A 23316-nucleotide genomic window follows, 5' to 3' on the forward strand; every position below is an offset into this window, starting at 1 on the left:
AGTTGAATGTAAAAACAAACAGCAATATCACACTTAACTGGAGACTTAAAATTATCATGAAATGAACAATGACCACTGTGTGTGGTGTGTACTGTGGCGTCAAAGTACATAGGTTTTTGTTGAAGATGTTGAAAAGAGAAGAAGAAAAAAACCCAAACCAAAACAACCCAACCCACAAAACTCTTCTTTTTCTAGGGTGTTGCGTTCAACTGACCAAGATCGCTTCCAAGTTATGTTTTGCTATTTTGAGGATAAAGCAATTCAAAAAGACAAATCTGGTAAGATTACCTGTCTAGGTTATCTTGCAACTTGAGATACTAGAAAGTTATCTCCAGGCATGCAAAACTAAAATCAAGCAACTATATAACAAAATTAATCACGTTTGCTAGATTGCTGTTGCTTTATTCTTGCCAAGAAAGCTGGTTTTGTTTTGAAACAGCTTGATTCAGTGTTGGCGGAGTAAACATAAACACTTTTTACCTGTTAAACATGGTTTATAAAGCAAATGTAATTCTGATAATTAAACCTGTCACTTCTGTCAATTCCTCAGGAATGATGCAGTGTGTGATAGCTGTTGCTGATAAGGTGTTTGAAGCTTTCCTGACAATGATGGCTGATAAAGTAGGTTACATGGAAACTAAAATTTTAAATTTGTATAAATGTTCTCATTTCAGTTTATGAAAGTGTGCTTGTCTTTTTCCTTAAGAGCTTCATACTTCTCTTTGGCATGCTTTTTAGCCTAAAACTAAGGAGAACGAAGAAGAGCTGGAGAGACATGCTCAGTTCTTGCTGGTGAATTTTAACCACATTCACAAGAGGATCAGGAGAGTTGCAGACAAATACTTATCTGGTCTGGTAGACAAGTGAGTATAGATTTCATTTTCCTGTTCTCTTTTCACATTGACTGCTTAGTGATTACTTATGCAATTGATGACGACAGTCAAGTGGATTTCTTGGCTGGTGCTTCTGCTGAAACATCTCCTTGAAAAGTAACATTCGATAATATTTTTAACTTGGGCTCTGAAACCTCTGCTTAAAATGTCTGTGTCTGCTTAGTATTCCCATGGATGGAGCAAAGCAAGGTGCCCATGCAATAAATGCAATCTCAACTTCCGTGAAATAGCTCTGCTTAGCTTGCTTTTAAAGAGCTTTTGACTCTCTATTGAGCTAGGCTGTTGTGAGCCATGGCAAGCTTTGTGACTTCTGTTGAGCATGAGCTTACCTAGTGATGTATATAGCTAGCCCTTTGAGCAGCTCCATGTCTTGATAAAATAATTTCCTTCCTCAGCTCTCCATAGTTATTGTGTTTCTGAACCCTGTCTTGTTCTAGATTTCCTCACTTGCTGTGGAGTGGGACTGTCCTGAAGACTATGCTAGATATTCTGCAGACGCTGTCACTGTCTCTTAGTGCAGTAAGTTCCTTTTTTAGTAATGCTATTAGGGAAATAAAATGTATGTTTCCATTTTTCTTTTTCTTTCATAGAACTGATTTTTTTTTGCTTTGTTTTGCATTTATTTGATAGTTATTTGAGTTCTTAATTTGTTTTTGCTTTCGTCACTAAGACTGATAAAATCTTAATTTTAAGTTCTGTGAAGGTAAGGAGTGCATTTGCACCCCTACTTCATAGGTAGTAAAACTAGTGCTAGAAAGTTGTTGTCAAATGTGGTTCAGAAATTCAAGAATAAAACACTGGATTACCAAGTCTGGGTGGTACCTGTTGAACTGTCTCATTTGAAATAAAAGTTTGGTTTGTGGTTTTGTTTATGAATTATGGTGGTCAGTTTATATTGTTTCCAGTCTCTGTATGTGTATCCATATTGCTTGGATTTATTACATACTAGTATTTTTCAAGATGAAAATGCTTTATAGAGTTTTATTTTTGTACTAAATGTTGAGGAGAGGGCATTGGATCTTTAAAATTATTTATACTGAGAACCAAACTGGAATAAAAACTGTTTCTTAGAGCTATTCAGATTGACTTTGAGAGCAAATACTAGCAAAAAGGTTTGGTATATCAGATTTCTCGTTTGGGGAGAGTGCTACCTGTAGTGTTCAAGTTAAGTGATGATGAATTTTATCTTACTGAGAATTGATAGTTGGTTTTGTTTAGGACATTCACAAGGACCAACCATATTATGACATTCCTGATGCTCCATATAGAATAACTGTCCCTGACACACATGAAGCCAGAGAGGTAGGTGGTCCTCCTTATGTCTTGGAGATAAATTAGTGAGCTACTCTAAATGGTCCTTTTTTAAAAAAATACTTCCCTAGATGGGTTTTTTAAGTACAGTATGGCACTTGGAATTATGTTTTTCTGAATCTTATTGTTGACTTGAAGTGTGACAGTTCGTCACTTACCCAGGGTACATTTAATTGTTAGAGAAAATTTTAACCTTACCATGTTGCTGCAACCTGTCTTACTCCCTGTGTTACTTATTACACCATTAAAACCAGTGCCTCTTGTTAAATGTCCTGTATTTTACTGATTGTATTGATGTTTTCTAATTCTAGAGTATAGTCAAGGATTTTGCTGCACGCTGTGGGATGATTCTGCAAGAAGCAATGAAATGGGCTCCCTCAGTTACCAAATCTCATCTACAGGTAATGAGCCTGCTTCTGTGAAAGAATTTGATCTTTGCAAATCTTCAAAATGAGAATTAAATTATGTGATGTTTTTGATTTTTCAGGCTATCCAAGCATCATTTTTCTGTTTTTCTGTTGCTCTAAGATTTCCTTTGTAGCACTGGCAGAGAAAAATTAGAATTTTTGATTTGATGTGACTTTTGATGTAGTCCAGACCTGTGTATCTTGAAAATAACAGGTTTGTAAACAGTTGATCATCCTGGATTTACTTCAGAAGTCAGAATTTGGTATAATAGAATGCTCTGCCTAGCAAAGTTTTTTTTAATGCTGGTGCGTTAGCTGAAAATATCAGCTGGACTGAAACATATGATTAGGATGTAAAACTTGTTTGTTGTTTCCCTCTTGGGAGGATGTTTTTTTCTGTCTTTGTTGTTCATTTTTTTTTAAAATACGGAGAAACACTGCCAATACATGAGAACACTGTAAACTACAGACTTTAGTTTGAGCATGGGTGTAGTAAATGCCAACATGTGGCAGAGTTTGGTAGAAAGCTGTCACAAGACCGCAAGCAAAGACTACAAAAGACTATTTATGCTGTACTAATAAAATAAATAAAATACCTTTTACGTAAACAAAAAGTCTCACTATAGTAAAATGCAGGTTAATTCTTTGGTGATTAGTTGAAGAAAGTATATTGTCCAGGTTAGACTAGTATTCTGTCTAGAGGTGCCTAACTTAGTGCTGATAACAGAATATCTTGGACACTGCAAATCTACCTGAAGTTTATATTTCCTTCCCTAAAAAAGCCTCAAGGGATTCTATCCTTATGTAAAAGGATAACTGATTATATTCCCTTCTTTCATGGAGTCCAAAGCATTTCCTTTTGTAAGGTTCTTTTTGTGAAAGGTGATTCTTTTTAAAGAAGACCTCAGCCTTCAAGTATCTACCTAGATCACTTTATCCTTTTACAAAATGGAACGAGTCTTACTCTTTACGTATTTAGGAGGATATTCAGAGTTTCTTATTGCCAGGGGAGCAGTGCCTAAAAGGGTTGAGTTGTCAGGTGTGTGTGCAATTAAGTTTTTTGGTAGTTTGCAATGAATGCCACACTTGCTTATGAGCTACCTTGTTTTAAAAAACAGTAGTTTTCCAACAAACACTTTTTTTTGTTCGTTTTTTTTTTTCTCCCCCTTGTCAGGAGTACCTAAACAAACATCAGAACTGGGTATCAGGTTTGTCCCAGCACACAGGACTGGCTATGGCTACAGAAAGCGTTTTGCACTTTGCAGGCTACAACAGACAGAACACCACTCTGGGCGTGAGTACTAGACAAAGTTCTTGTTTGTTTGTTTGTGCAGCTGTATAGCTATCGTGTTAATTTTATAACATTGAGTATAGCCACATTATACAGATTCTCTAAATCACCTTTGTCATAGCACTTGAACATTAGAAAGATACCTTATTTCTCTCCATCTCAAATCAAGGTATCTTCTAATTATGTTGTTCTGTAAAATAGTGAAAAGTAAGATGGTAACAAGCAAGAAAATAAAACTCTATCTAATGCTGTTTAAGAGTTTTCTGTAGATTATTTTTAATGATTTGAAAGTAGTATCTTGGTGTAAGGCTGAAATGAGCTGCTTTCTAGAATAGTAACATACGTGAGTGTCGGGTGACAACTATTTGTTCTGCGTTTTACATAGGTTCGCTCAAAACATGCTTTTGCGTTGAACATTTCATGCAGTTATATGCAGTTTTTTACAGCTCATTTTTTCTCATTTGTGGTTGTAATTTCTGATCTCATGGAGAAACATCCAGTGGAATCTGTTGTATCATCAGCCAGCTTGTTTTCTAGCAGCAGCTCTGAAACTGCCTCCATGCCCAGCTTTAGCAGGATTTCCTTTCGGTTCTCTGTTAGGGTCGTCCTTCTAGACAGCGCTAGTCACTAAATGTAAATAGGATAAAGAACTCCCAGGACTCAGGAGTGCAGTCATGTAGTTCCCTAAAGGGGCAAGGTGAAAAAAGTTGATGGAATAAGGACTGTGCTGGAAGAAACTAGAAACTTTATAACTGGAAAGGAAATAAGAGAAACAACTTTCTCATTTTCTTAATGTGTTAACAGAATTTGTTTTGATTGGGGCCCTCCTGCATGTCAACCAAGCGACAAAAGCTCTTTCAGAAAGCTTTCAGATTGCTAGCAGTTTGTTTGTCCTCTTGCTTTATTCCCATGGACTGGACATTGCTAATGCAAAGATGATAGTATGCAAATTTTATATCCAAGACATGTAATAAGAATAGTTCTCAAAAGTTTATCCATTGCTGAGCCAAGCTAGCCATTAGCAGTGCTGAAGCAAAGCATTGCAGGAGTGTTGAATTTTTGGTGGTTTTGCTGGCCTTGTGTTTTAGTGTTAAATCCTCAAGATAAAAAATTCATTTTACAGTATAAAGAATCTTTTGTTTGTTTGTTTTTGAGGAGAAACCTCTGAGTCACAAATTCCTGAGTGCTTCTGCAAAGGGAAACATGGATTACTAGTGTGCTTTTTAAAGACAGGAACAAAATACTCTCTCTGTATTACTGTCAATTCAGCAAGCTGTTGCATGGAGAGGGCAGAACCAGGATCACATCTACTCTTCTGTCTTTTTCCTTACCTGGTCATGAAAAGGGAGCAGCAGTCCCAGAGATTCTACCCTTTTTATGCTTTTTTTGGTCTTTCAAGAAGTATATATAAATACATATATATTTCAAACTGTATACATGGAATTAACCACACGTTCCTTACTTCATTTTTATCAGTCTGGGTACTGTTATACCTAATAGTCCTGATACTATTCTGTTTATTACCATAAAGAAAACTAAACTTAAAACATGTGTGAAGGTTTAAATAGAAAAAAAGACAAGTGGTTGGATATGAACAGTATAGACATCTATATGTGGTCTGGTCATAGGCAACCCAGCTAACTGAAAGACCAACTTGTGTGAAGAAGGACTACTCCAACTTCATGGCTTCTCTTAACTTGCGCAACCGCTACGCAGGAGAGGTAAGTACAGGATTTCTCGTGAGTGTGGAGTGTCCACAAGCTCTGGCATGGCTTTTCAGCCCTGGCTGAAAAGGCTTTTCCAACCTATTGTATGGTTCCGTGTTATTTTAAGCACGGACTCTAAAGTTAAATTCCTTCAAGATAAAGGGTATAGTTTTCCTAGGTTATTAAGCAGATCATTTTACTGTTGGTCTTGTAGAGAGTTCTTAGATTGCAGATAAAGCTAAAGATTTAGCAAGGTAGCAAAAAAAAGATGTCTCTGTGGAGTTCCTTAATCACCACATGACCAATACCAAACTAGATTCCTAAAAATACTGTTCTCTGTTGAAAAACCCATTATATTTTACAGGTTTCTGGAATGATTCAGTTCTCAAATGCTACAGGACGAACATCTGACCTGAATAAACTGATGGTCAAAGAGCTGAATGATGCTCTTGAATCAGGCCACACTGAATTCTACACCCAGGCCATGTTTAAGCTGACTGCATTGCTAATAAGCAGCAAAGGTAATGAAAAACAAATGGAGTTCTGCTTTCTGGCTGTGAATGCCAAGAGTAATAAACTACAAAAACTATCTGTATACAAACCCAGTATGCATCAACTTGAAACAAAACTGTGTTTTGAGTTTTTTCAATTAGGCTTGTATTGGGGAAAAGCCTTCTTAAACTAGAAACTATTTATTAGGAATTGATTATTACATGCCGTGCACACCAATTTCATGCTGATGTGAAAAGCATTTATTTGTTCTGTTGGAGAAATCTGAGTGAATGTTTGTTTTCAGACTGTGATCCACAGCTCCTTCATCATCTGTGTTGGGGACCCCTGCGAATGTTCAATGAACATGGCATGGAAACAGCAATTGCTTGCTGGGAGTGGCTGCTTGCTGCCAAGAATGGAATAGAAGTGCCGGTAGGAAGCTATTTAATAACTCTTTCTCTGCCCTTGCAAGGGGAGGAGAAGAAAATTTTGAGAGATTCACAGCTGTTGTGAATCTGTGTCAAGTAAGGATGTTAAATGCATTGTTGATCACTTTAACCTGCCAGGAAATCTCTGCTCATGTATTGTTGGAAGTCTGAGCACCATCACGAAGTGGACTGTGGGAAACGGATCTTTCTCAGCAGCAGCAATGATACAGCAAAGGAAATCTGTTAGGATCTCAGCTGTACAATTTACTTTGCTACTGAGATGCCTGAGCTGCTCATGAATCAGGTTCTCAACTACCACAATTTATAGAACGGTGTTTTAAAACAAATAGAAATCAATGTCCCTGCTCATCAGTCAGAGCCTCTGGTTTCTGGCATTGCACCCTTGCATAAAAAATAGGCTTGCAAGTGTCCTAATCCTGTAACAGGCTAGACCAGCTGTATTTTGTGAAGTGGGGATGAATCTCATAGTAATAAAGCAACTGAGCATGGTGTAGTGACAGTCCACACACAGCTGAGAAAGCTGCCGCTGGTAATTGCTCCAGTTAGTGAGCACGAAGTGTTCCACTTGCTGGAGATAATCATCAATCTACATTTACTTAGGTCAGTTTACATGCACATTTCAGTGTTTAACTTCTTAAGCATCCATTTCATTTTTTCTGTTTAGGCTTCTGGGAAATTTCTTTGTATCTTGTTGAGGAGATCAGATAAGCACCCTTGGTTGCTGGGCCTCCTTTCTACCAGAGGATGCTGCTCCCTAGAGCAGGCTCAGCAAAAGTGAATTATGTGCCATCTTTACGTTGTGCGCTTCATCAGTTGTGTGTGCTCATGAGCCAGACTGTGTCCTGCAGTACGTGAGAACCTGGCATACGCTTGTCTCTGCTCTCCTGGTGTTGGAGGCAATAGAGTGGGAGGACGGACGGTACCAGCTGATCTACAGTTCAGTCTCCTCAACAAAATACAGCGCTTGTCTGCTGTTGCCCGTAGAATTTCTGTTACTAGCTGAACTTCTGGGGGGATGAGTCTTTCTTTCCGTCGTAATTTAGGATGTGAAAGAAACATTTTATTTCAGGTGGGATGTATAGACCTGTGTCTGCCTTTCCATTGATATTGCAGTGAATTATAATTGATGTATTAGATTCTTGTGTGCCCTATGGAGAAAGGTTGTGCTTTCCACGTAGGAAGATGCTCTTGAAACAGGAAACACTGTTATCTTCCTTTTTGCAGTTCATGCGGGAAATGGCAGGAGCCTGGCAAATGACAGTGGAGCAGAAAGTTGGCCTGTTTTCTGCTGAGCAGAAAGAAGCAGATCCATTAGCAGCCTCTGAAGAGAGCCAGCCAAGGCCTTGTCCGCCAGAGGTGACTCCACATTACATCTGGATAGAGGTGTGTGTTTCTTCTGAATGTCCCACGTATGGCAGTGATGCTGTGATTAAGCTACTCCGCACTATTTCTCATGATTCAGAGGGGGAGTGGAGTTATGATGGTAGTCCCTCTGCCTCAAAGCCAGGAGACACACTCTTTTTAGATGAGCATAACAATTGAGGGGCAGAAAGGTGTCTGAAACAGAAAAGACTGGGGTTTTTTTGAGATTAAAAAAGGCCAAAGGAAGCACAGCATGTCTTTCTCTCTCTCAGTTTTTGGTGCAGAGGTTTGAAATAGCCAAGTACTGCAGTTCTGACCAAATAGAGATCTTCTCCAGCCTGCTCCAGCGGTCTCTTTCGTTGAACATTGGAGGAGCGAAAGGCAGTTTGAATAGACATGTGGCAGCAATTGGACCCCGATTTAAGTGAGTAGTTTTGGTTTTTTCCTTGGTGGAAGAAATACAGTTATAGAGAGCTGGGGAAAGAAAAAAAACTAAACACTAAATGTGTAACTTGTCCTTGGCTTCAAGTAGTGAAAATTCCCTTAAAAGTCTGGAAAGATGTAGAGTCTAAGCTCTGTTTTCAAAGTACAAGTAGTAACTTTAGCTTGAAAGTCATTTTTGGTGCTTCAGAAAACTTCATGGGATAATTTCCTATAGTGAATTGCCCGCATCAAGGATCCGGTCAATGCCTCAGTTGGGGGTAATTTTGCTCCATCAGCTGTTTTCACTTTTTGTATCTTGAAGGCTTCAACTTTCTATGGTTCAGTAGTCACAGCTTTAGGAACAGACTGATGATAATGAAACCAGTTTGCCAAGAGCTCTGAAACAGACACTTTCCAATGAGTTGAACGGAGTTACAGCTGTAGCTGTGGTTTGTACGGTGTTGCATTGGTCACCATTTTGGGAATGCCAAATTTTCATTCTCTATTTTGCGTATTAGGTTGCTGACTCTGGGATTATCTTTGCTGCATGCTGATGTGGTTCCAAATGCAACTATTCGAAACGTTTTGAGAGAAAAGATTTATTCAACTGCCTTTGATTATTTCAGGTACTTTTTTATTTGCAACTACTCACTGAAAGCGTGTGTGTGATTTCTGGAACCCTCCATGATACTTCAAAGCAGCAGCTGTCTTTCTCTTCTCGTGGTTTAACTTATTCCTTTCCTTTTTTGCCCATTTTAACAGAAATTTTTCTTTTCCTTGTGCTTTTGTGTAGTTCATAAACCATTTCAAAAAGGCTTAGATATATGTTCCAGTTTTGTGTGTGGTTTATAAAGTAGTACTTTCAGGAATGTTTTTGTTCTTTTCTTTTTTTCCTTATTTTGGAGTTTATTCAACGCTCAAAACTGTACCTAGATGTGTAAGATTTAAAAATTGCTGTTACAGAATGGGTGGCTAGAATACAGTTTCATTGTTTTGAAAATACACCCACACTGAATCTGATGATTTCAATGTTTGACATGGGCACAACAGAAAATAATTTACAGGAATGTCTGAGTGTGAGGAGGTCAGTCAGTCACAATATTAAATTTCAAATTAATTCAAGATGCTGACAGACTGCTGCTTAATTTTCACTTATAATAGGAAATTTGTACTCTTCAGTTAGACAGAATAAAGCAATGAGGATAAAATGTAGTGATGGGTAGTCTCATCCTTGTAGTTTCTGGTCAGAATAAGAAATATGACTTGATTAGATTTGTATGGGTTTTAGTTTTTTCTAATACATTCAACTTCACATTATTTGTGTGATTTCTTTAAGTTGTCCCTCAAAGTTCCCTACACAAGGGGAAAAGAGGCTTCGTGAGGATATCAGCATATTGATCAAGTTTTGGACAGCGATGTTCTCAGACAAGAAGTATCTGACAGCCAGCCAACTCGTGCCGCCTGGTGAGTTCCTTTATGTGGCATTTCAAAAGCCTGTTGTTTCTTTGATTGGATTCTACATCAGATCTGTGCTCTTTTGTTAGATAATCAAGACACCAGGAGCAACCTGGATATCAACGTTGGATCTCGGCAACAGGCTACACAAGGATGGATAAATACTTACCCTTTGTCCAGTGGCATGTCAACCATATCTAAAAAATCAGGTATCTTTTTGACTGAAACCAGCTCATTGCAGCCAACTTTACAGCATATTTTATATGGAGATGTTGCATATAAAATGCATGTCAATATTTACCTTTAATATTGGGCTCTTGTTCTTCTGGCAGGGTATTTAATTACCGGTGCCAAACTTTGGAGAGGGGACAGAAAAAGACTCGCTGGTAGCAAGCAGCAAAGTTTTGAAATTACCTGTTTTGTTTGATAGAATGTTCAATTCTGTAGTGCAGAAGAAATAAGACTGGAGGTCAAGATGTATTGAAATCCTGTAAGGAAATTGCTTTGTTTGTGCAACCATGCCCCTAGTGCTTTTTGTGGGCAGCAGAGTGACATTAGATTGTGGGCTGTGTTTTTGTACAGTTGTAAACTATGTGCTCTTTTCTTTTTAGTAGGCTGTTGTGTTTCTAAAGTGAGTGCAACACTGGCTAAATTGATATCTCTCTAGCCTGTTGTACTCCATATATTCACAGAACAACTGTACGATGAGTAGCTGCAGTGCTGACTTTCTGAAGTCACTCTGATTTAAATTTACAAATGTCCTATGGTTATTCAGTTCTTATGTGTTAATGTTGCCTGGTGTGGACAGTTTGAAAGCAACATTTAACATACTGAACAAAAGCCAATGAAAACTTTTTTATCCTTTTCTCAAGGAATGTCTAAGAAGACTAATAGAGGTACGCAGCTACACAAGTACTACATGAAGCGAAGAACATTACTGCTTTCGTTGCTGGTGGGTCATCAGAAGAATGGGGAAACTGCATGAACTTCTAAGACCCTGTTGTTGTTGCAGGATACTTAAACTAAAGTATGAAATTGGGAGTGTTTTTTCTTCTTCCAGAAGACACTTTTTTTTTTTCCTCCCTGTTTCCCTCAGGCTACTGAGATTGAACGCTTAATCACATGGTACAATCCACTGTCCTCCCCTGAGCTAGAGTTGGATCAAACTGGAGAGAGCAGTGTAGCAAACTGGAGGTCTAAGTATATCAGTCTTAGTGAGAAGCAGTGGAAGGATAATGTGAATCTGGCTTGGAGCATTTCTCCTCATCTTGCTGTACAGCTGCCTACCAGGTGAGACATTTCAGAAGAAAGACCCGATGTAATTCCTGCTGCCTTAGGAGTGAGTACTTACACTGTAACTACTGATGGCACTTGCTCCTGTTTACAGCCCGCTTGCATACTTCACAGCTGGTTGAGACCTTTGAAATGAAAAGAACTGGATTACTTAATATACTCGTTTGGCTCAGGCTCTAGTGGAGTCCAGCTTCCTTTCCTGCCACCCATTCTTCGCTAACACTTAGTGTTTTGTTCAGAAGAAATTATGTTTGCTTTTTAATAGCATTTAACCCATGAGTAGGCATAGCATTTAAACAGTGCTAAAAGTATCTTTGAATGAAGTGTTCTAGCTGTATATTGGCTTGCGCTTTTATAAGTATTATAGGAGAATTAGCATAGTTGGCTCCAGAAAGGAAAGGAAATTCTTTCCCCCTTACAACAGTGATAGTTTTTGCCAAGTAGAGTTCTGCACACTGGTTTCTGTAGAATCCCAGACAGTATATTTCAGCCAAGAATCCAATAGTGGGCTAAAATACTAGTGGTTTATACAAAAGCATTGGATGAGGACCAGTTGTTCCTGAATCCTCTTTTGACACCATATTCGTCCCTCAGTGTGCATTATTTCATAGTTGGACTATTTGTTTATTAAGCACATACTTTTCTGCCTTTTGCTGTCCTTATCGTCACATAAATAGAAGAGGCTGTCAAAATTTTCTAATAATGTTATTGTATTCCTGGTTATACTTAGATTTAAGAACACTGAAGCTATTGGAACAGAAGTGACCCGTCTGGTTCGGTTGGACCCAGGAGCTGTTAGTGATGTTCCTGAAGCAATAAAGGTACTTGTGAATATTTATACTGTTACAGGGCCCCAGTATATATTGGAAAATACAGTCTTCGTTTAACACAGTCTATGTTGTAGTGCTAACCGTAGCTCTGGAGGAGAGAATGACAGAACAGCTGTGGAAATAGGGTGCTGAGGCAAGAATCAGAGTAATAAGAGTAGGTGACTAGTTAGCTAATGGTACATCTCGCTCCTGCATATATTCTCACCATACACAAAATGTCTCAAAATTCATCACTTGCAGTACAGCCACCATTTCAGACCACTGGACCGAGTCACGGTGAGTGCTGCTGCTGAAATTATTTCAAGCGTAACCCATTCTGTGTATCAAGAGGCCAGGCCTCTTGAAATGGAGGAGACTCCTCATGCTGATCTGCAGTGAGGGACACTCTTGTCAGAGCTGCATTCTATACGTCGCCTGTAAAATAGATGACGGGAAAACTGAACCTTCTTTGACTCTTATAAAAGGGCTCATCCTTTCTTCTTTCTCCCTATGCTAGAACTCCCGTATTGTGCTTTTAGGAACTTGAGTTCACTAACTTCATCTGGTGATCTGGGAGGTGAGGCGATTCCAATAGTTAGGTTTCCATGGAAAAAACATGCTTTAGATAAAATACCTGTGGTTTTGTAAAATAATATCTACCATGTTTCACTTCCCTTGCTATTTGAAGCTAGATTATAGTATTACTGTCTGATGTGTATTACGCAGACATTATTGAGTGCTATAAACTCCTAACGTGTCTGACCTGCTTTTTCAGTACCTGGTTACCTGGCATACAATTGATGCTGATGCACCTGAGCTCAGCCATGTTCTGTGCTGGGCACCAACAGATCCACCAACTGGCCTTTCCTATTTTTCAAGCATGTATCCACCTCATCCTCTAACAGCTCAGTATGGGGTTAAAGTCCTGCGATCTTTTCCTCCGGTAAGATGAGTTCCAAGAGAGCCTTAACACTCCAGGTAAAGTTATGGCCTTAGTCATTGTGGCCACAGGCTTCATTTTAATACCACGGAGAGACCTGCATGCTAAATGGGGACGCCACACTGCAGAACATGAATAGATTGGGATGAAAAGTTAAAGTTGATTGTCCCACATAATACTGGCTCATGTACTTGCAACTTTTTTGTCGTAAATCACACTAAGGTGAATTCTTCAGACTGCTCTTCTCAAATTGTTCCTTTCAAATCTTTTCTTAGTGGAAAGGCGTTTCATCGAAAGCAGCAGAAGGCTGGATTTTTAACACTTGTCAAACTTTTTTACAGTATTAGGACTGTAAAATACATGATTATTAATGATATTTTTGAAGGGAGTAACTGGACAGAAAAATACTTGTGATTTGAGGAGGTGGCATATATATAGTTTAAAATAAAGAGGCAGTGGTATTTTGTTCATCACCTGACTGAAGAGAGCTTTTCTCTGTGCATGTGACCTGTCTTCCCTTCCGACTACTAAAACAATAACAATAAAAGCCCTGCCATCTTTTCTCTTTCAGGATGCCATTTTATTCTACATTCCACAGATTGTGCAGGCACTTCGGTATGACAAGGTGAGGATATCAAACAGCCGCATATGAACAAAACAGATTTTTAAAGCGGCTTTTAGACTTAAAACTGCAAATCAGACAAAATTTAAACTTAAACTAATGCTGCTCATTATTGTCCTATATCTAATACGTAGAAGAAAAATTATTGTCTCTAGAGGCTGGCTTGCTTTGGATACACCTCTTTTATGAATAGGTAAACTTGAGAAACCAGAGGCTATGTAGCTCATCTGTCAGGAAAGAGATTTTGTTGTGCGAAACCCCCGATGAGGACTCTGTCTCAATAAAGCTTTTGAAGGTCTGCATGAGGCAATCAGTAATGAAATTAAATCATTATCCTTAATCATCTTGCTGTGGAGTTAACCAGAGAAGACTTCTAGGGGATGTCTTGTGCTCCATCATGTGTATGAAATCGGATCTTAGCTTCATCTTGCAGAAGCCAGACGTAAAGCTTGACAACCAAGTTCAGAGTTCATTAATGTGAGGTCGTTGTAATCTGCCCATAAGGTATGTGAACTCTGGTCAGTGCACTATTTTCAGGTGAAGACATCCCCAGCCAGTAGTGTAGGTGACTGTATATAGTTATTCTTTGAGAACTTTGCATAGATAAATATCCTCTGCAATGCAGAGCATGAACATCAGACATCTTGTCTGTTAATATCAGTCAAAAATAGGAACACGTACAGACTACAGAAGCAGCTGCAAGTAGAGGAAAGGGACTGCAACTTCTGTAATGAGTAGGATTCCCTTGCACATTTCAACTTCTTTTGTAAGTTTGTTCTTATTTTCTAGAATTTCTGTGGAACTGTGCCAGCCCATGCAGTTCTTGCCACCAAAATGTGCAGTCCGTATGACACTGTCTAGATTTCTGGTATTACAGGAGCATTTAGTGATGCCAAGCAAGACCAATGTCTCTGTTGCACTGTGCCTTGTAGACATAGTAGGAGATGCCCTAAGCGCAAAGAGATTTGGAATCCACATAGAACAGAGAGAAAATGGCACAGAGATGGGAAGAAGGTTGGTTAGAATAACAGAATAGGTCAGTAATAAAGCTGAAAGCAGTTTAGGTCAATTCACTACCTGTTAAAATACACTGTCATTCTTCAAAGGTCTTTTTAGCAACATGAATGAGAGTGCAGAGGTGGTCTTTCCATCCATTAAATATTTTTGAGTTTGAAGAATAGCTGTTAGAAGCAGTAATATCAAGTCTGCTAGAGTTGTAATGATCTTTGATCCTTACTGGACTGGATGTGGTTGCAGATGGGTTACGTTAGAGAATACATCCTGTGGGCAGCTGCCAAATCCCAGCTCTTGGCTCACCAATTCATCTGGAACATGAAAACTAATATCTACCTGGATGAAGAAGGACACCAAAAAGATCGTGAGTGCTTTAAAATACAATCTAGCCTGATTCCTTTCCTTGTCTCAGTTCAGGCTAAATCTCCTTCCTGCTTCTCTCTTGGCAGGAGGAATCCTTTTAGCTAGGAACTTGTCTTTCGTTTATAGAGGTAGGGCCCATTCTGTAGAAGTGTTCTACCTGACTGAATGCATCAGAAAAGATGCGGCAATGTTTTCATCAGTACCTTTTTTTGAATAGTATCCGAAGGTGGCTATTTCCATCACCTGTATCATTTAGCTTTCTGAAATAAGCTTCTGACACAAATGCTTCCTTTTCACATGCAGCTGACATTGGGGAACTTCTGGAGCAGCTAGTAGAGGAGATAACTGGTTCATTATCTGGCCCAGCCAAGGAGTTCTACCAACGGGAATTTGATTTCTTTAATAAAATCACCAATGTTTCAGCCATTATCAAGTAAGTATTGTACTTCAGAAATTGTACTCTTTTGGGGCTCACTGTTCTGTTAATTACCAGTGGCCTGATTAAGAGGCTAAGTTGCTTTTAGGGGTATTGGCATAGTGTTTTCAGGAAAAAAGAATTAATTGCTTATAAGAAAAGGATTTTTTTCTTAAATGTAACTTCAGAGTTGTAGTAAGATGCAAAGGCTTATTTTAGTTTGACTTTTAGGGATGATTCATATCTGCCCTGATCTCAGTGCTCGTGCTTTCAGCTAGTAGTCCATCTGAAACAGCTGTAACTTTTTACTTTGGAAGCAGATGATTCTAAGCTTGAACTTTAGTTTTTAATCTGATTTCATCAAATACATTGTGGTTGGTAATAGTGGAATGAGTTTCCATAGAAAAGTGCACTGGTAGGGGAATGGAATTGGTAAAGCAATTGATACTTTTGTCCTAGTTGAAATCCCATCAGTCTAGTTATCACCTGCATCATTAATTTGGCTTTTTGGATATGCTGCCAATGTTCTTCTGAACAGTAAGCAGAGTTTGATTCAGGCAGGAAGAACAGCACTTCTCTGTTTAGGTCTACCAGATTGACTGTCATGTTTTTTTGCGTATTATAACTTGTTATCAACATTTTGTGTGAAGTTTAAAAAAAACCAAACCAAACAAAACAAAAAAACACCACAAAATCAAAAAACCTCAAGCGTAGGTAAATGGTTTACCTTCTGCTCAAATGCCATGAAATTGTCTTTTCCTCTTCTCAAAGAGATTTCATTGTGCAGTATAATACAAAGACCATTGTTCTTTTTGCATATGTAAGTCTTTTTCCTTCATTCCTAAATTGTGGTTATGGAGAAAGACTTGGTGTCATAAACATTGGATTGTTGATCTCTTAAAACTGAAAGTCCTGCTCAGCGGGAGATTCTCACTGTTGACTGTAAAGACTGCAGTAAGATATGTAATCTAACTTTCATAAAGCTTGCCAGTGGATGGCAGCAGCTCAGCACACAAGCTCCAAGTCTGTAAGTGTGGTTTCATTGCATATTTTTAAAACATTCCCTGGTGTATGAAAGTATTTGAAAGTCATATAAAAAGTATTCCCTGGAACACAGCTCCTTTATAATGAATTTTGCAAACCACCAGTATAAGGGCATCAGGCTAAAGGACACTTACATCACAGGAGCAATCAGATATTAGGTGCCTTCTATGTGCATGTTAAGATGTTTTCATCCAGTAGAATGAGTTAAAAGCGGGGGTTAGATTCTGAATATCTTCATATTTAGAAATAAATCGATCCACTGTTTGTTAGTAGGAAGTCATAATTAAGCAACTGATAATAATTGTGCTTTGCAAGCGTTGCATTTTGCACTCGAGCCTTAAAATGAATTTGTTTTTTGTGCATCTCCAATGTAAAGACAACATAGAGGAGATGCTCTTTGCTTTGTAGATGGCATAAATGAATAAATGTATCATCTGTGATGATTTCATGATCTTAAGTGTTATGTTGCTGCTTCAGTAATCTCCTGTACTGCTTAAAACTAGACCATAGGTAATATCTTTCAGTTGCATGATGCTACACCAGGTGAGCATGCAATTGTGTGACTGACTTCAATAGATGGTTAACACAAGTGCCTGTGCAAATTGGGTAATTGTACGTACTAATCGTTAACCATGTCACCAATTATCCAGTTGACATCTGCAGTCATGCTAAGCATGTGAACAAATTAGGCGTGTAATTGCATAGGCATTTTGCTGGCTTGTCCTTTTCCAGTTAGCAATGTTCTTATTCTAGAATAAGTTCCACAAGGGAAAATTATATTGATATAACTGTAGGGTGCTTACAAAGGTATAATTATGCTCAAATTTCTGTATAAGGAAGAGCCTTCATATATTTCATTCACATCTCTTATGCTGTTTGGGTTTGTCAACAACCTGTATGTCAAATCAATGTTAAATCTACAAAGCAAAGACTATAACCTTCATTAAGATAGAAAGTGTTCTGATTAGGTATTGAGCCTATAAGTTTTCTAGAAGTGGTGCAGTAAGACATCTTTGTCGTTACAGGAAGAAACATTTTTAGGGAAGATTGTATAAATTTGAAACAAATTTGAGGCTAGTACATAGAATAATGTATAGTATGCAGATAAATAAAATATCATTCATCTTTCTAGGCCATTCCCTAAAGGAGATGAAAGAAAAAAAGCTTGTTTGAGTGCTCTATCTGAGGTGAAAGTGCAGCCTGGTAAGAAGTGATTTAATCGTATAATATAATGGGCTTTTTGCATTCAACATGAGTACTGTATTTTCTGCAAAAAAACCTTGAAATCTCTGCAAGTGGCAGCTCTCAGTTTTGGTGCTGACAGTTTTGGCTGTTCTTCTGTTACAGTTGGATTGTTTCTCTCTTGAAACAGTTCAAATATTTTTACCCACCTGATAATTTCTATATGGTGCATCAAAAATTGCCCAAGAGCAAGTTAGGTAACGCACATCATGGATAAAAGTAGAAATGTATGTCTGAAGAAGAAAGATAAATAAGCTCTTTTTCTTTGAACCACCTTCTTTTTTAAAAAGATGAGGCGCTTTTGAGAAGTTATGTTATCTCAAGAATGAAGTGTGTCCAGTTCCTTTCATTCTCCTTTTTCTCCCATCAGGCATTCCCTTGAATCGTCATTGTCTGAAGGTCCTTAGAAATCTTTTAACATATGTTTTCCCAGTTTGAATCTTCTCTTTAAAATGGAGTTTGATGAAAGCTTTTCCTGATCTCTGTCTAACAGGTCTCAATTCTCCTACCATGTGTTGATTGATAAGGGCCTTCCCTAGCGCACTGGGACATACTGCCACATCTTATTAGAGGCTATTGTAAGAGAAGTCCTGTCTGTACATTTCTGTGGTACAGATTCTGCAGTATTAGTTCAAAACTGTACTCTATTAGTGCACTCACTAATGCAAAGGGTACTGCATCCTCCATGGCTCACAGACTGTAATCTCCATTTTATCTCTAACATTTTATGTCATTCAAAACTATGTACTGAATAACTAACATTAGTTATTCTCCAACTTGCGTTGTCACACTAGCCAATGGATTTGTTCTCAGCTGTCTGCTCCATTTTGCAGGCTGTTACTTGCCCAGCAATCCAGAAGCTATTGTTCTGGACATTGATTACAAATCAGGAACTCCTATGCAGAGGTACCATGATCTTGTTATATTCTCCCATTAAGTTAATTCATGATATTTAGGTATTTTTCTAGAAATTCTTGTTTGGCTAACTTGCGCTCATCATCATCTTTGTTTTTATTACAATCTAGTGCAGCAAAAGCGCCCTACCTGGCCAAATTTAAAGTGAAACGATGTGGAGTTAGTGAGCTTGAAAAAGAAGGTTAGTAACTGCATCTTAATCATTGACACTACTAACTAAGAGTCAGCAATTCCTTTAAAATTACCTGGTTTTAGTGACCTCTACTGCTGCAGTAAAATGATTTCCATGTTGAACTTTATCTACAATGGTTCAACTCAGAAATGAAACTGGATCAAAGGAAGAGAGAAAAAGATTCTGAAAACTTAAATCCCTTTTTTGCCTTTTTTTTTTTTCCCAAGTCCCAGGAAGCAAGCCACATAGGTATCTTGAAGAAATGTTAACAGTTACTTTAGACTAACATATAAATTGATTGCCTTTCCCTGGTTTTTAGACTGTAGCAAACTCCAGGTTTTGGCAGTTTTTTCTCATAATAAATTTTGTGGGATGCTCTAGCTGACTAGCTTAATGCAATTCAGGCGTTCATCAGGTAAATCATGAACGCTATTTTGATATGTTCCAGTTCCAGTAGACAAAGGGAACTATCGTATGGCATTCACCTTGCAAGACAGAAATATCTGTAGTGCACCTGCAGTGAAACATTGCGTTTTTGAGTGCAGAGGGTTTGTCATGATAGAAAGTTACTAATTAAAGTCCGTGTCTGGGTTTTGCTTTGCACTCTTCTTGCAGGTCTGCGTTGTCGTTCTGATTCCATAGATGAAAGTGCAGAAGAAGGGGTGGACAGTAAGAAAATCTGTTGGCAGGCAGCTATCTTCAAAGTGGGCGACGACTGCAGACAGGTACAAAGCTATCAGGCTTTGCAGTTATAGAAGACAGATTTGTAGGTGACAATATGCAAGAAGAAAATAATTTTAGTATAGAAATATTTTTCTTCGGAATTTTGAGAATCTCCATTAGTTATGGACTGAGGGAGAGAACTGTGTTGTACTACTAGAGAAATTCTGGTTTGGAAACAAAGGCCATTCTTTCGAGACGGTTTACCATGACTTAAAATTCTTTTTCAGAGTTTATTTTTCGATTGAACTATTGGAAACATAGCAGTGTTTTCCAAGGGATACTTTGTACATTGAAGTTTGATTGGTTTTGATTAAGGGGGAATGGTAGCTATTATCCCTGGAGTTATTAGTAGCTCTCTTATCAGAGAGTGATGGAAAAGTTTGTTCTTCATAGGTCAGCAGTTAAATCTTCAGTGTTGCTTGCTACCCACTTAAACAGCATTTATCTTTTCCCTTTTTGATTTCCCCCAGAGCCACAGTGCATGCACAAGCACACATCTGCAGACCGGCTGGGGTAACTTAATGTTCACTTCAGAGTTCTTCAGAGCATTTTTGTAATCTAAGTTATGATCCGTAACCCCTGTAATGCTTGTGCAATTTTTTTCTTGTATAACAGGACATGTTAGCTTTACAAATCATCGATCTCTTCAAGAACATATTTCAGCTGGTAGGCCTGGATCTCTTTGTGTTTCCATACAGAGTGGTGGCCACAGCTCCTGGGGTAAGTGGGCAATTAACTGTACTGCTGTAGAAAATAGTTCCTAATTAAAAAATACTTTCTTTTCTAATATACATAAAAATTTCATACTGCAAGGAAATACTGCCCACATCACTTATGCCAAATATTTGGAGTACCAGCGACAAAAAGAGTCTTTCCTCTCCTGCTTCCTGCTTTTCTAAAGCTTTTGGCTCTGAAATTTTGCTGCCTGTGGTTATTCATGTTTGTTGTTTCATTTTTGGGACTACATTGTGCAAGTCAGTGGAAAGTCACAGAGTTTGTCTTATGTTGCATGGAAATCCTAAAAAACTGGATATACTTTTTTTATGAATAAACTAGGAATTCTGTATTCAGTGATCTATAGGCTTCCCCACATTTCCCAGGGGACCTGTATGACTGCCAAGAGCCATGAACAAAATATATGTTGGGAACGTGCTTTACAGACCTGTTTCTCTTCTTCCCCTTCAGTGCGGTGTTATTGAATGCATTCCTGACTGCACATCCCGTGACCAGCTGGGCAGGCAGACAGACTTTGGGATGTATGATTACTTTACAAGGCAATATGGAGATGAGTCTACCCTTGCATTCCAGAAGGTAAAATATCAGTTGGCAAGCACAGCAAAATCTCAATTGAGAAATATTCTAGCTATAAGAAATAATGACAAGTAATTGGATAATGACTACCATAATGCTGTATCTGGTTTCTGATGCTGATAATCCATTTTTAGCTATGAGCGAGTTACCTAAAGAAGTTATTGCAGCTGTAGACGTATGGAGAATATCATTGAACATTGCTTCAAACTAGTCATGAATGGAAAAAAAGAAAAAAAACCTTTGTTCAGCTGTATCTGCTCCTGGGATGGAGAGTTATTAAATTCTCTGTGTTCTTCTGATTTGTTTTAACTTCTTGTTTGTACAGGCTCGCTATAATTTCATCCGCAGTATGGCTGCATATAGTCTTCTCCTGTTTCTGCTCCAGATTAAAGACAGGCATAATGGCAACATCATGCTGGACAAAAAGGGACACATCATTCATATTGGTCAGTCATATCCACATTCGAATTTCAATAGTTATCTTTTCCTTCTGCTGTGAAGTATTGCTCATAGAAGACAGTAAACCATTTCCCTTTTGAGATCAATCTATACGCTGATTTCACAGTTTGTAAATACACATGGCATTTTTTTCGTGCCTGTTCAGTATTGTATGTATATTTGTGTTGGCTGCTTCTGTGTAAATTTAGCTTTGCAAAGTTTTACCAGCTTCAGGAAAGTATATACACACACATGTATGGATTATGCATGTATACGTACTTAGGCATTCATACATACATATATGTATATAAATATATACATGTATCTTTGGGTTCCTTTCATTACTATATGGGTATGTATTAAATTTGACAATAAATTTATATAATTGTGTGAGGCTGTAACCTCTGCTTTTCTGGAACTGCACAGATGTTTCAGCAAGGAGTTTATTTGATGTCATCATTCTTACGTCTAGTCTAATGTCACGGTGATGATTCTTTTGTTGGTGTTCTTACACTTCACCAAAGCTTTTTTCCAGTTGGAGTTGAAATGTTGGTAGAAAAAGTAGGTATTAATATGTGAAATCCACCTCTTCTTTCTTCTGTCAGCTTTGACAGCACACAATTAACCAACAGAGTTTATGAGGCAGCTTATCTTTTGTGCACAGATTTTGGATTCATGTTTGAAAGCTCACCTGGTGGAAATCTGGGCTGGGAGCCTGACATTAAGCTGACTGATGAGATGGTGATGATAATGGGAGGAAAAATGGAGGCAACTCCATTCAAATGGTTTATGGAGATGTGTGTCAGAGGCTATCTGGCAGTCAGGTAAGGTGTTCTTAACTGCTCAAAAGTGGAAGTGCTTACATGCCTAAAACCAGATGAGAAGATAAATAATAATAAACATTTGTCTGTAGGGGATCTGGTGGCCTGATACATCTTGCAAACTTTGAAACAACTTAATAATCCTGCAATTTTACAGCCTAACTTTGTGCGTTTTTTTCTGTTCTTATGTTATATTTGAAAATTTTATATATTATATTCAATTTATAAATGTGATGTTACACTCATTTCCTCACACGATTTAGTATGGTGTTAAAACTTTGCAGTAAGAAACTACAGGAGAATCAAAATCTTTCTTGTTTTCCCAAATAGGACAATCACATTGATCACCATTTCAGCTAGAATTAATTAGCTAGCAGATGTGAAAAACTGCTACAATTTTCTAATGTAAAACATGCAGGGGTTTTGGTAGCTCAGCTCTTCAGCTGTGATTGCCAGCCAGTCACCATGAAGATTTGCAACTTTATCTTGCTCCATGCCAAGGAAACAGGGTTTGCTTTAACATACAGGACACTAATAAATCTATATGAAGAGGATGTTGCATGTCAGTAGGAGGAGGACAGTACAATACAGTCCAGATAAAAACTCATTCTATCACAGTTATAAAGTATTATTGATGTTATCTTACAGAACCAAAGTTTCTTCAGCTAGTAGCCCCAGAGGGCCCGTCTTGGAGTCAAAATGAATTTGGTTGCTTGAGGGGGAGCAGTTTGGAGAAAGTTTTGTGTCAAGGCAAAAATGTCACCCAAGTAGTAGAGTAATAGCTTGGTAGGTAATAAATGTTTTGAGAGGGAGGAGAAGAAGAAGAGGGGAAACTGGGTTAATGTAGGAAAGAATTACATAGAGTAATTAGGAATTAGAAGATAAGCTGTTACTGTGGTATTGCTGGTTTCAGCCTTTTGTACTGTTTTGATGCACTGATTCACCTTTCCCATGCCAAAGAAATGTTGTTTACTAAAGCATTGCTTTGTATAATCCTCCTTGAGACTGTTCATCTTGCAGCATTCTGAGTATCTGGTAGTCCAACATAAAGGAGTGAAATTTAATTAAAGTGACAGATTGCAAGCAATGGTGTAGCTCCACCAGCGAATGTAAGAGGATTACATGTGTTGATTTAATTACAGAAAAAGGTGTGATCCAGCTTGTTGAACTCCTCGGCTTGCCTGCTTTACGTACTAAGGCTGCAGAAGTTTGAGTGCTGTAATCTTTTTGTCCTCTTTTTTTCTAGGCCTTATATGGATGCTGTCGTCTCACTGGTTACATTAATGTTGGACACAGGGCTGCCCTGTTTCCGAGGGCAGACAATCAAGCTGTTAAAGTAAGTCAGCATATGTACGAACTGGAAAATGTTCGTATGTTCTTCACGGAATGTATACTGTCATAACTT

General features: G+C 38.2%; 1 protein-coding gene across 3 annotated transcripts in view; it reads left to right on the forward strand.

Annotated features, from left to right (window-relative positions):
- The window catches only part of PI4KA (phosphatidylinositol 4-kinase alpha), a 64679-nt gene that overhangs the window by 37855 nt on the left and 3508 nt on the right, over window positions 1–23316 (forward strand). For all 3 annotated transcript variants that reach the window (XR_012676486.1, XM_075167956.1, XM_075167957.1), the window contains exons 23-53: window positions 196–278; window positions 551–621; window positions 739–863; window positions 1331–1412; window positions 2112–2195; window positions 2516–2605; window positions 3786–3905; window positions 5531–5623; window positions 5973–6129; window positions 6405–6532; window positions 7774–7932; window positions 8184–8335; window positions 8853–8960; window positions 9671–9798; window positions 9879–9998; window positions 10662–10741; window positions 10886–11079; window positions 11813–11903; window positions 12667–12834; window positions 13403–13456; window positions 14711–14831; window positions 15134–15263; window positions 17422–17492; window positions 18365–18437; window positions 18557–18627; window positions 19234–19343; window positions 19957–20061; window positions 20527–20652; window positions 20978–21098; window positions 21755–21914; window positions 23158–23247. Coding sequence is in view for 2 of the 3 variants with exons in the window: in XM_075167956.1 (XP_075024057.1) it covers window positions 196–278; window positions 551–621; window positions 739–863; window positions 1331–1412; window positions 2112–2195; window positions 2516–2605; window positions 3786–3905; window positions 5531–5623; window positions 5973–6129; window positions 6405–6532; window positions 7774–7932; window positions 8184–8335; window positions 8853–8960; window positions 9671–9798; window positions 9879–9998; window positions 10662–10741; window positions 10886–11079; window positions 11813–11903; window positions 12667–12834; window positions 13403–13456; window positions 14711–14831; window positions 15134–15263; window positions 17422–17492; window positions 18365–18437; window positions 18557–18627; window positions 19234–19343; window positions 19957–20061; window positions 20527–20652; window positions 20978–21098; window positions 21755–21914; window positions 23158–23247 (3465 nt within the window). In the remaining variant the exon portion in view is untranslated. The remainder of the gene's footprint in view (window positions 1–195; window positions 279–550; window positions 622–738; window positions 864–1330; window positions 1413–2111; window positions 2196–2515; window positions 2606–3785; window positions 3906–5530; window positions 5624–5972; window positions 6130–6404; window positions 6533–7773; window positions 7933–8183; window positions 8336–8852; window positions 8961–9670; window positions 9799–9878; window positions 9999–10661; window positions 10742–10885; window positions 11080–11812; window positions 11904–12666; window positions 12835–13402; window positions 13457–14710; window positions 14832–15133; window positions 15264–17421; window positions 17493–18364; window positions 18438–18556; window positions 18628–19233; window positions 19344–19956; window positions 20062–20526; window positions 20653–20977; window positions 21099–21754; window positions 21915–23157; window positions 23248–23316) is intronic.

This window comes from Calonectris borealis, chromosome 18 (assembly GCF_964195595.1).
Source record: "Calonectris borealis chromosome 18, bCalBor7.hap1.2, whole genome shotgun sequence".
NCBI classification, from domain to species: Eukaryota; Metazoa; Chordata; class Aves; order Procellariiformes; family Procellariidae; genus Calonectris; species Calonectris borealis.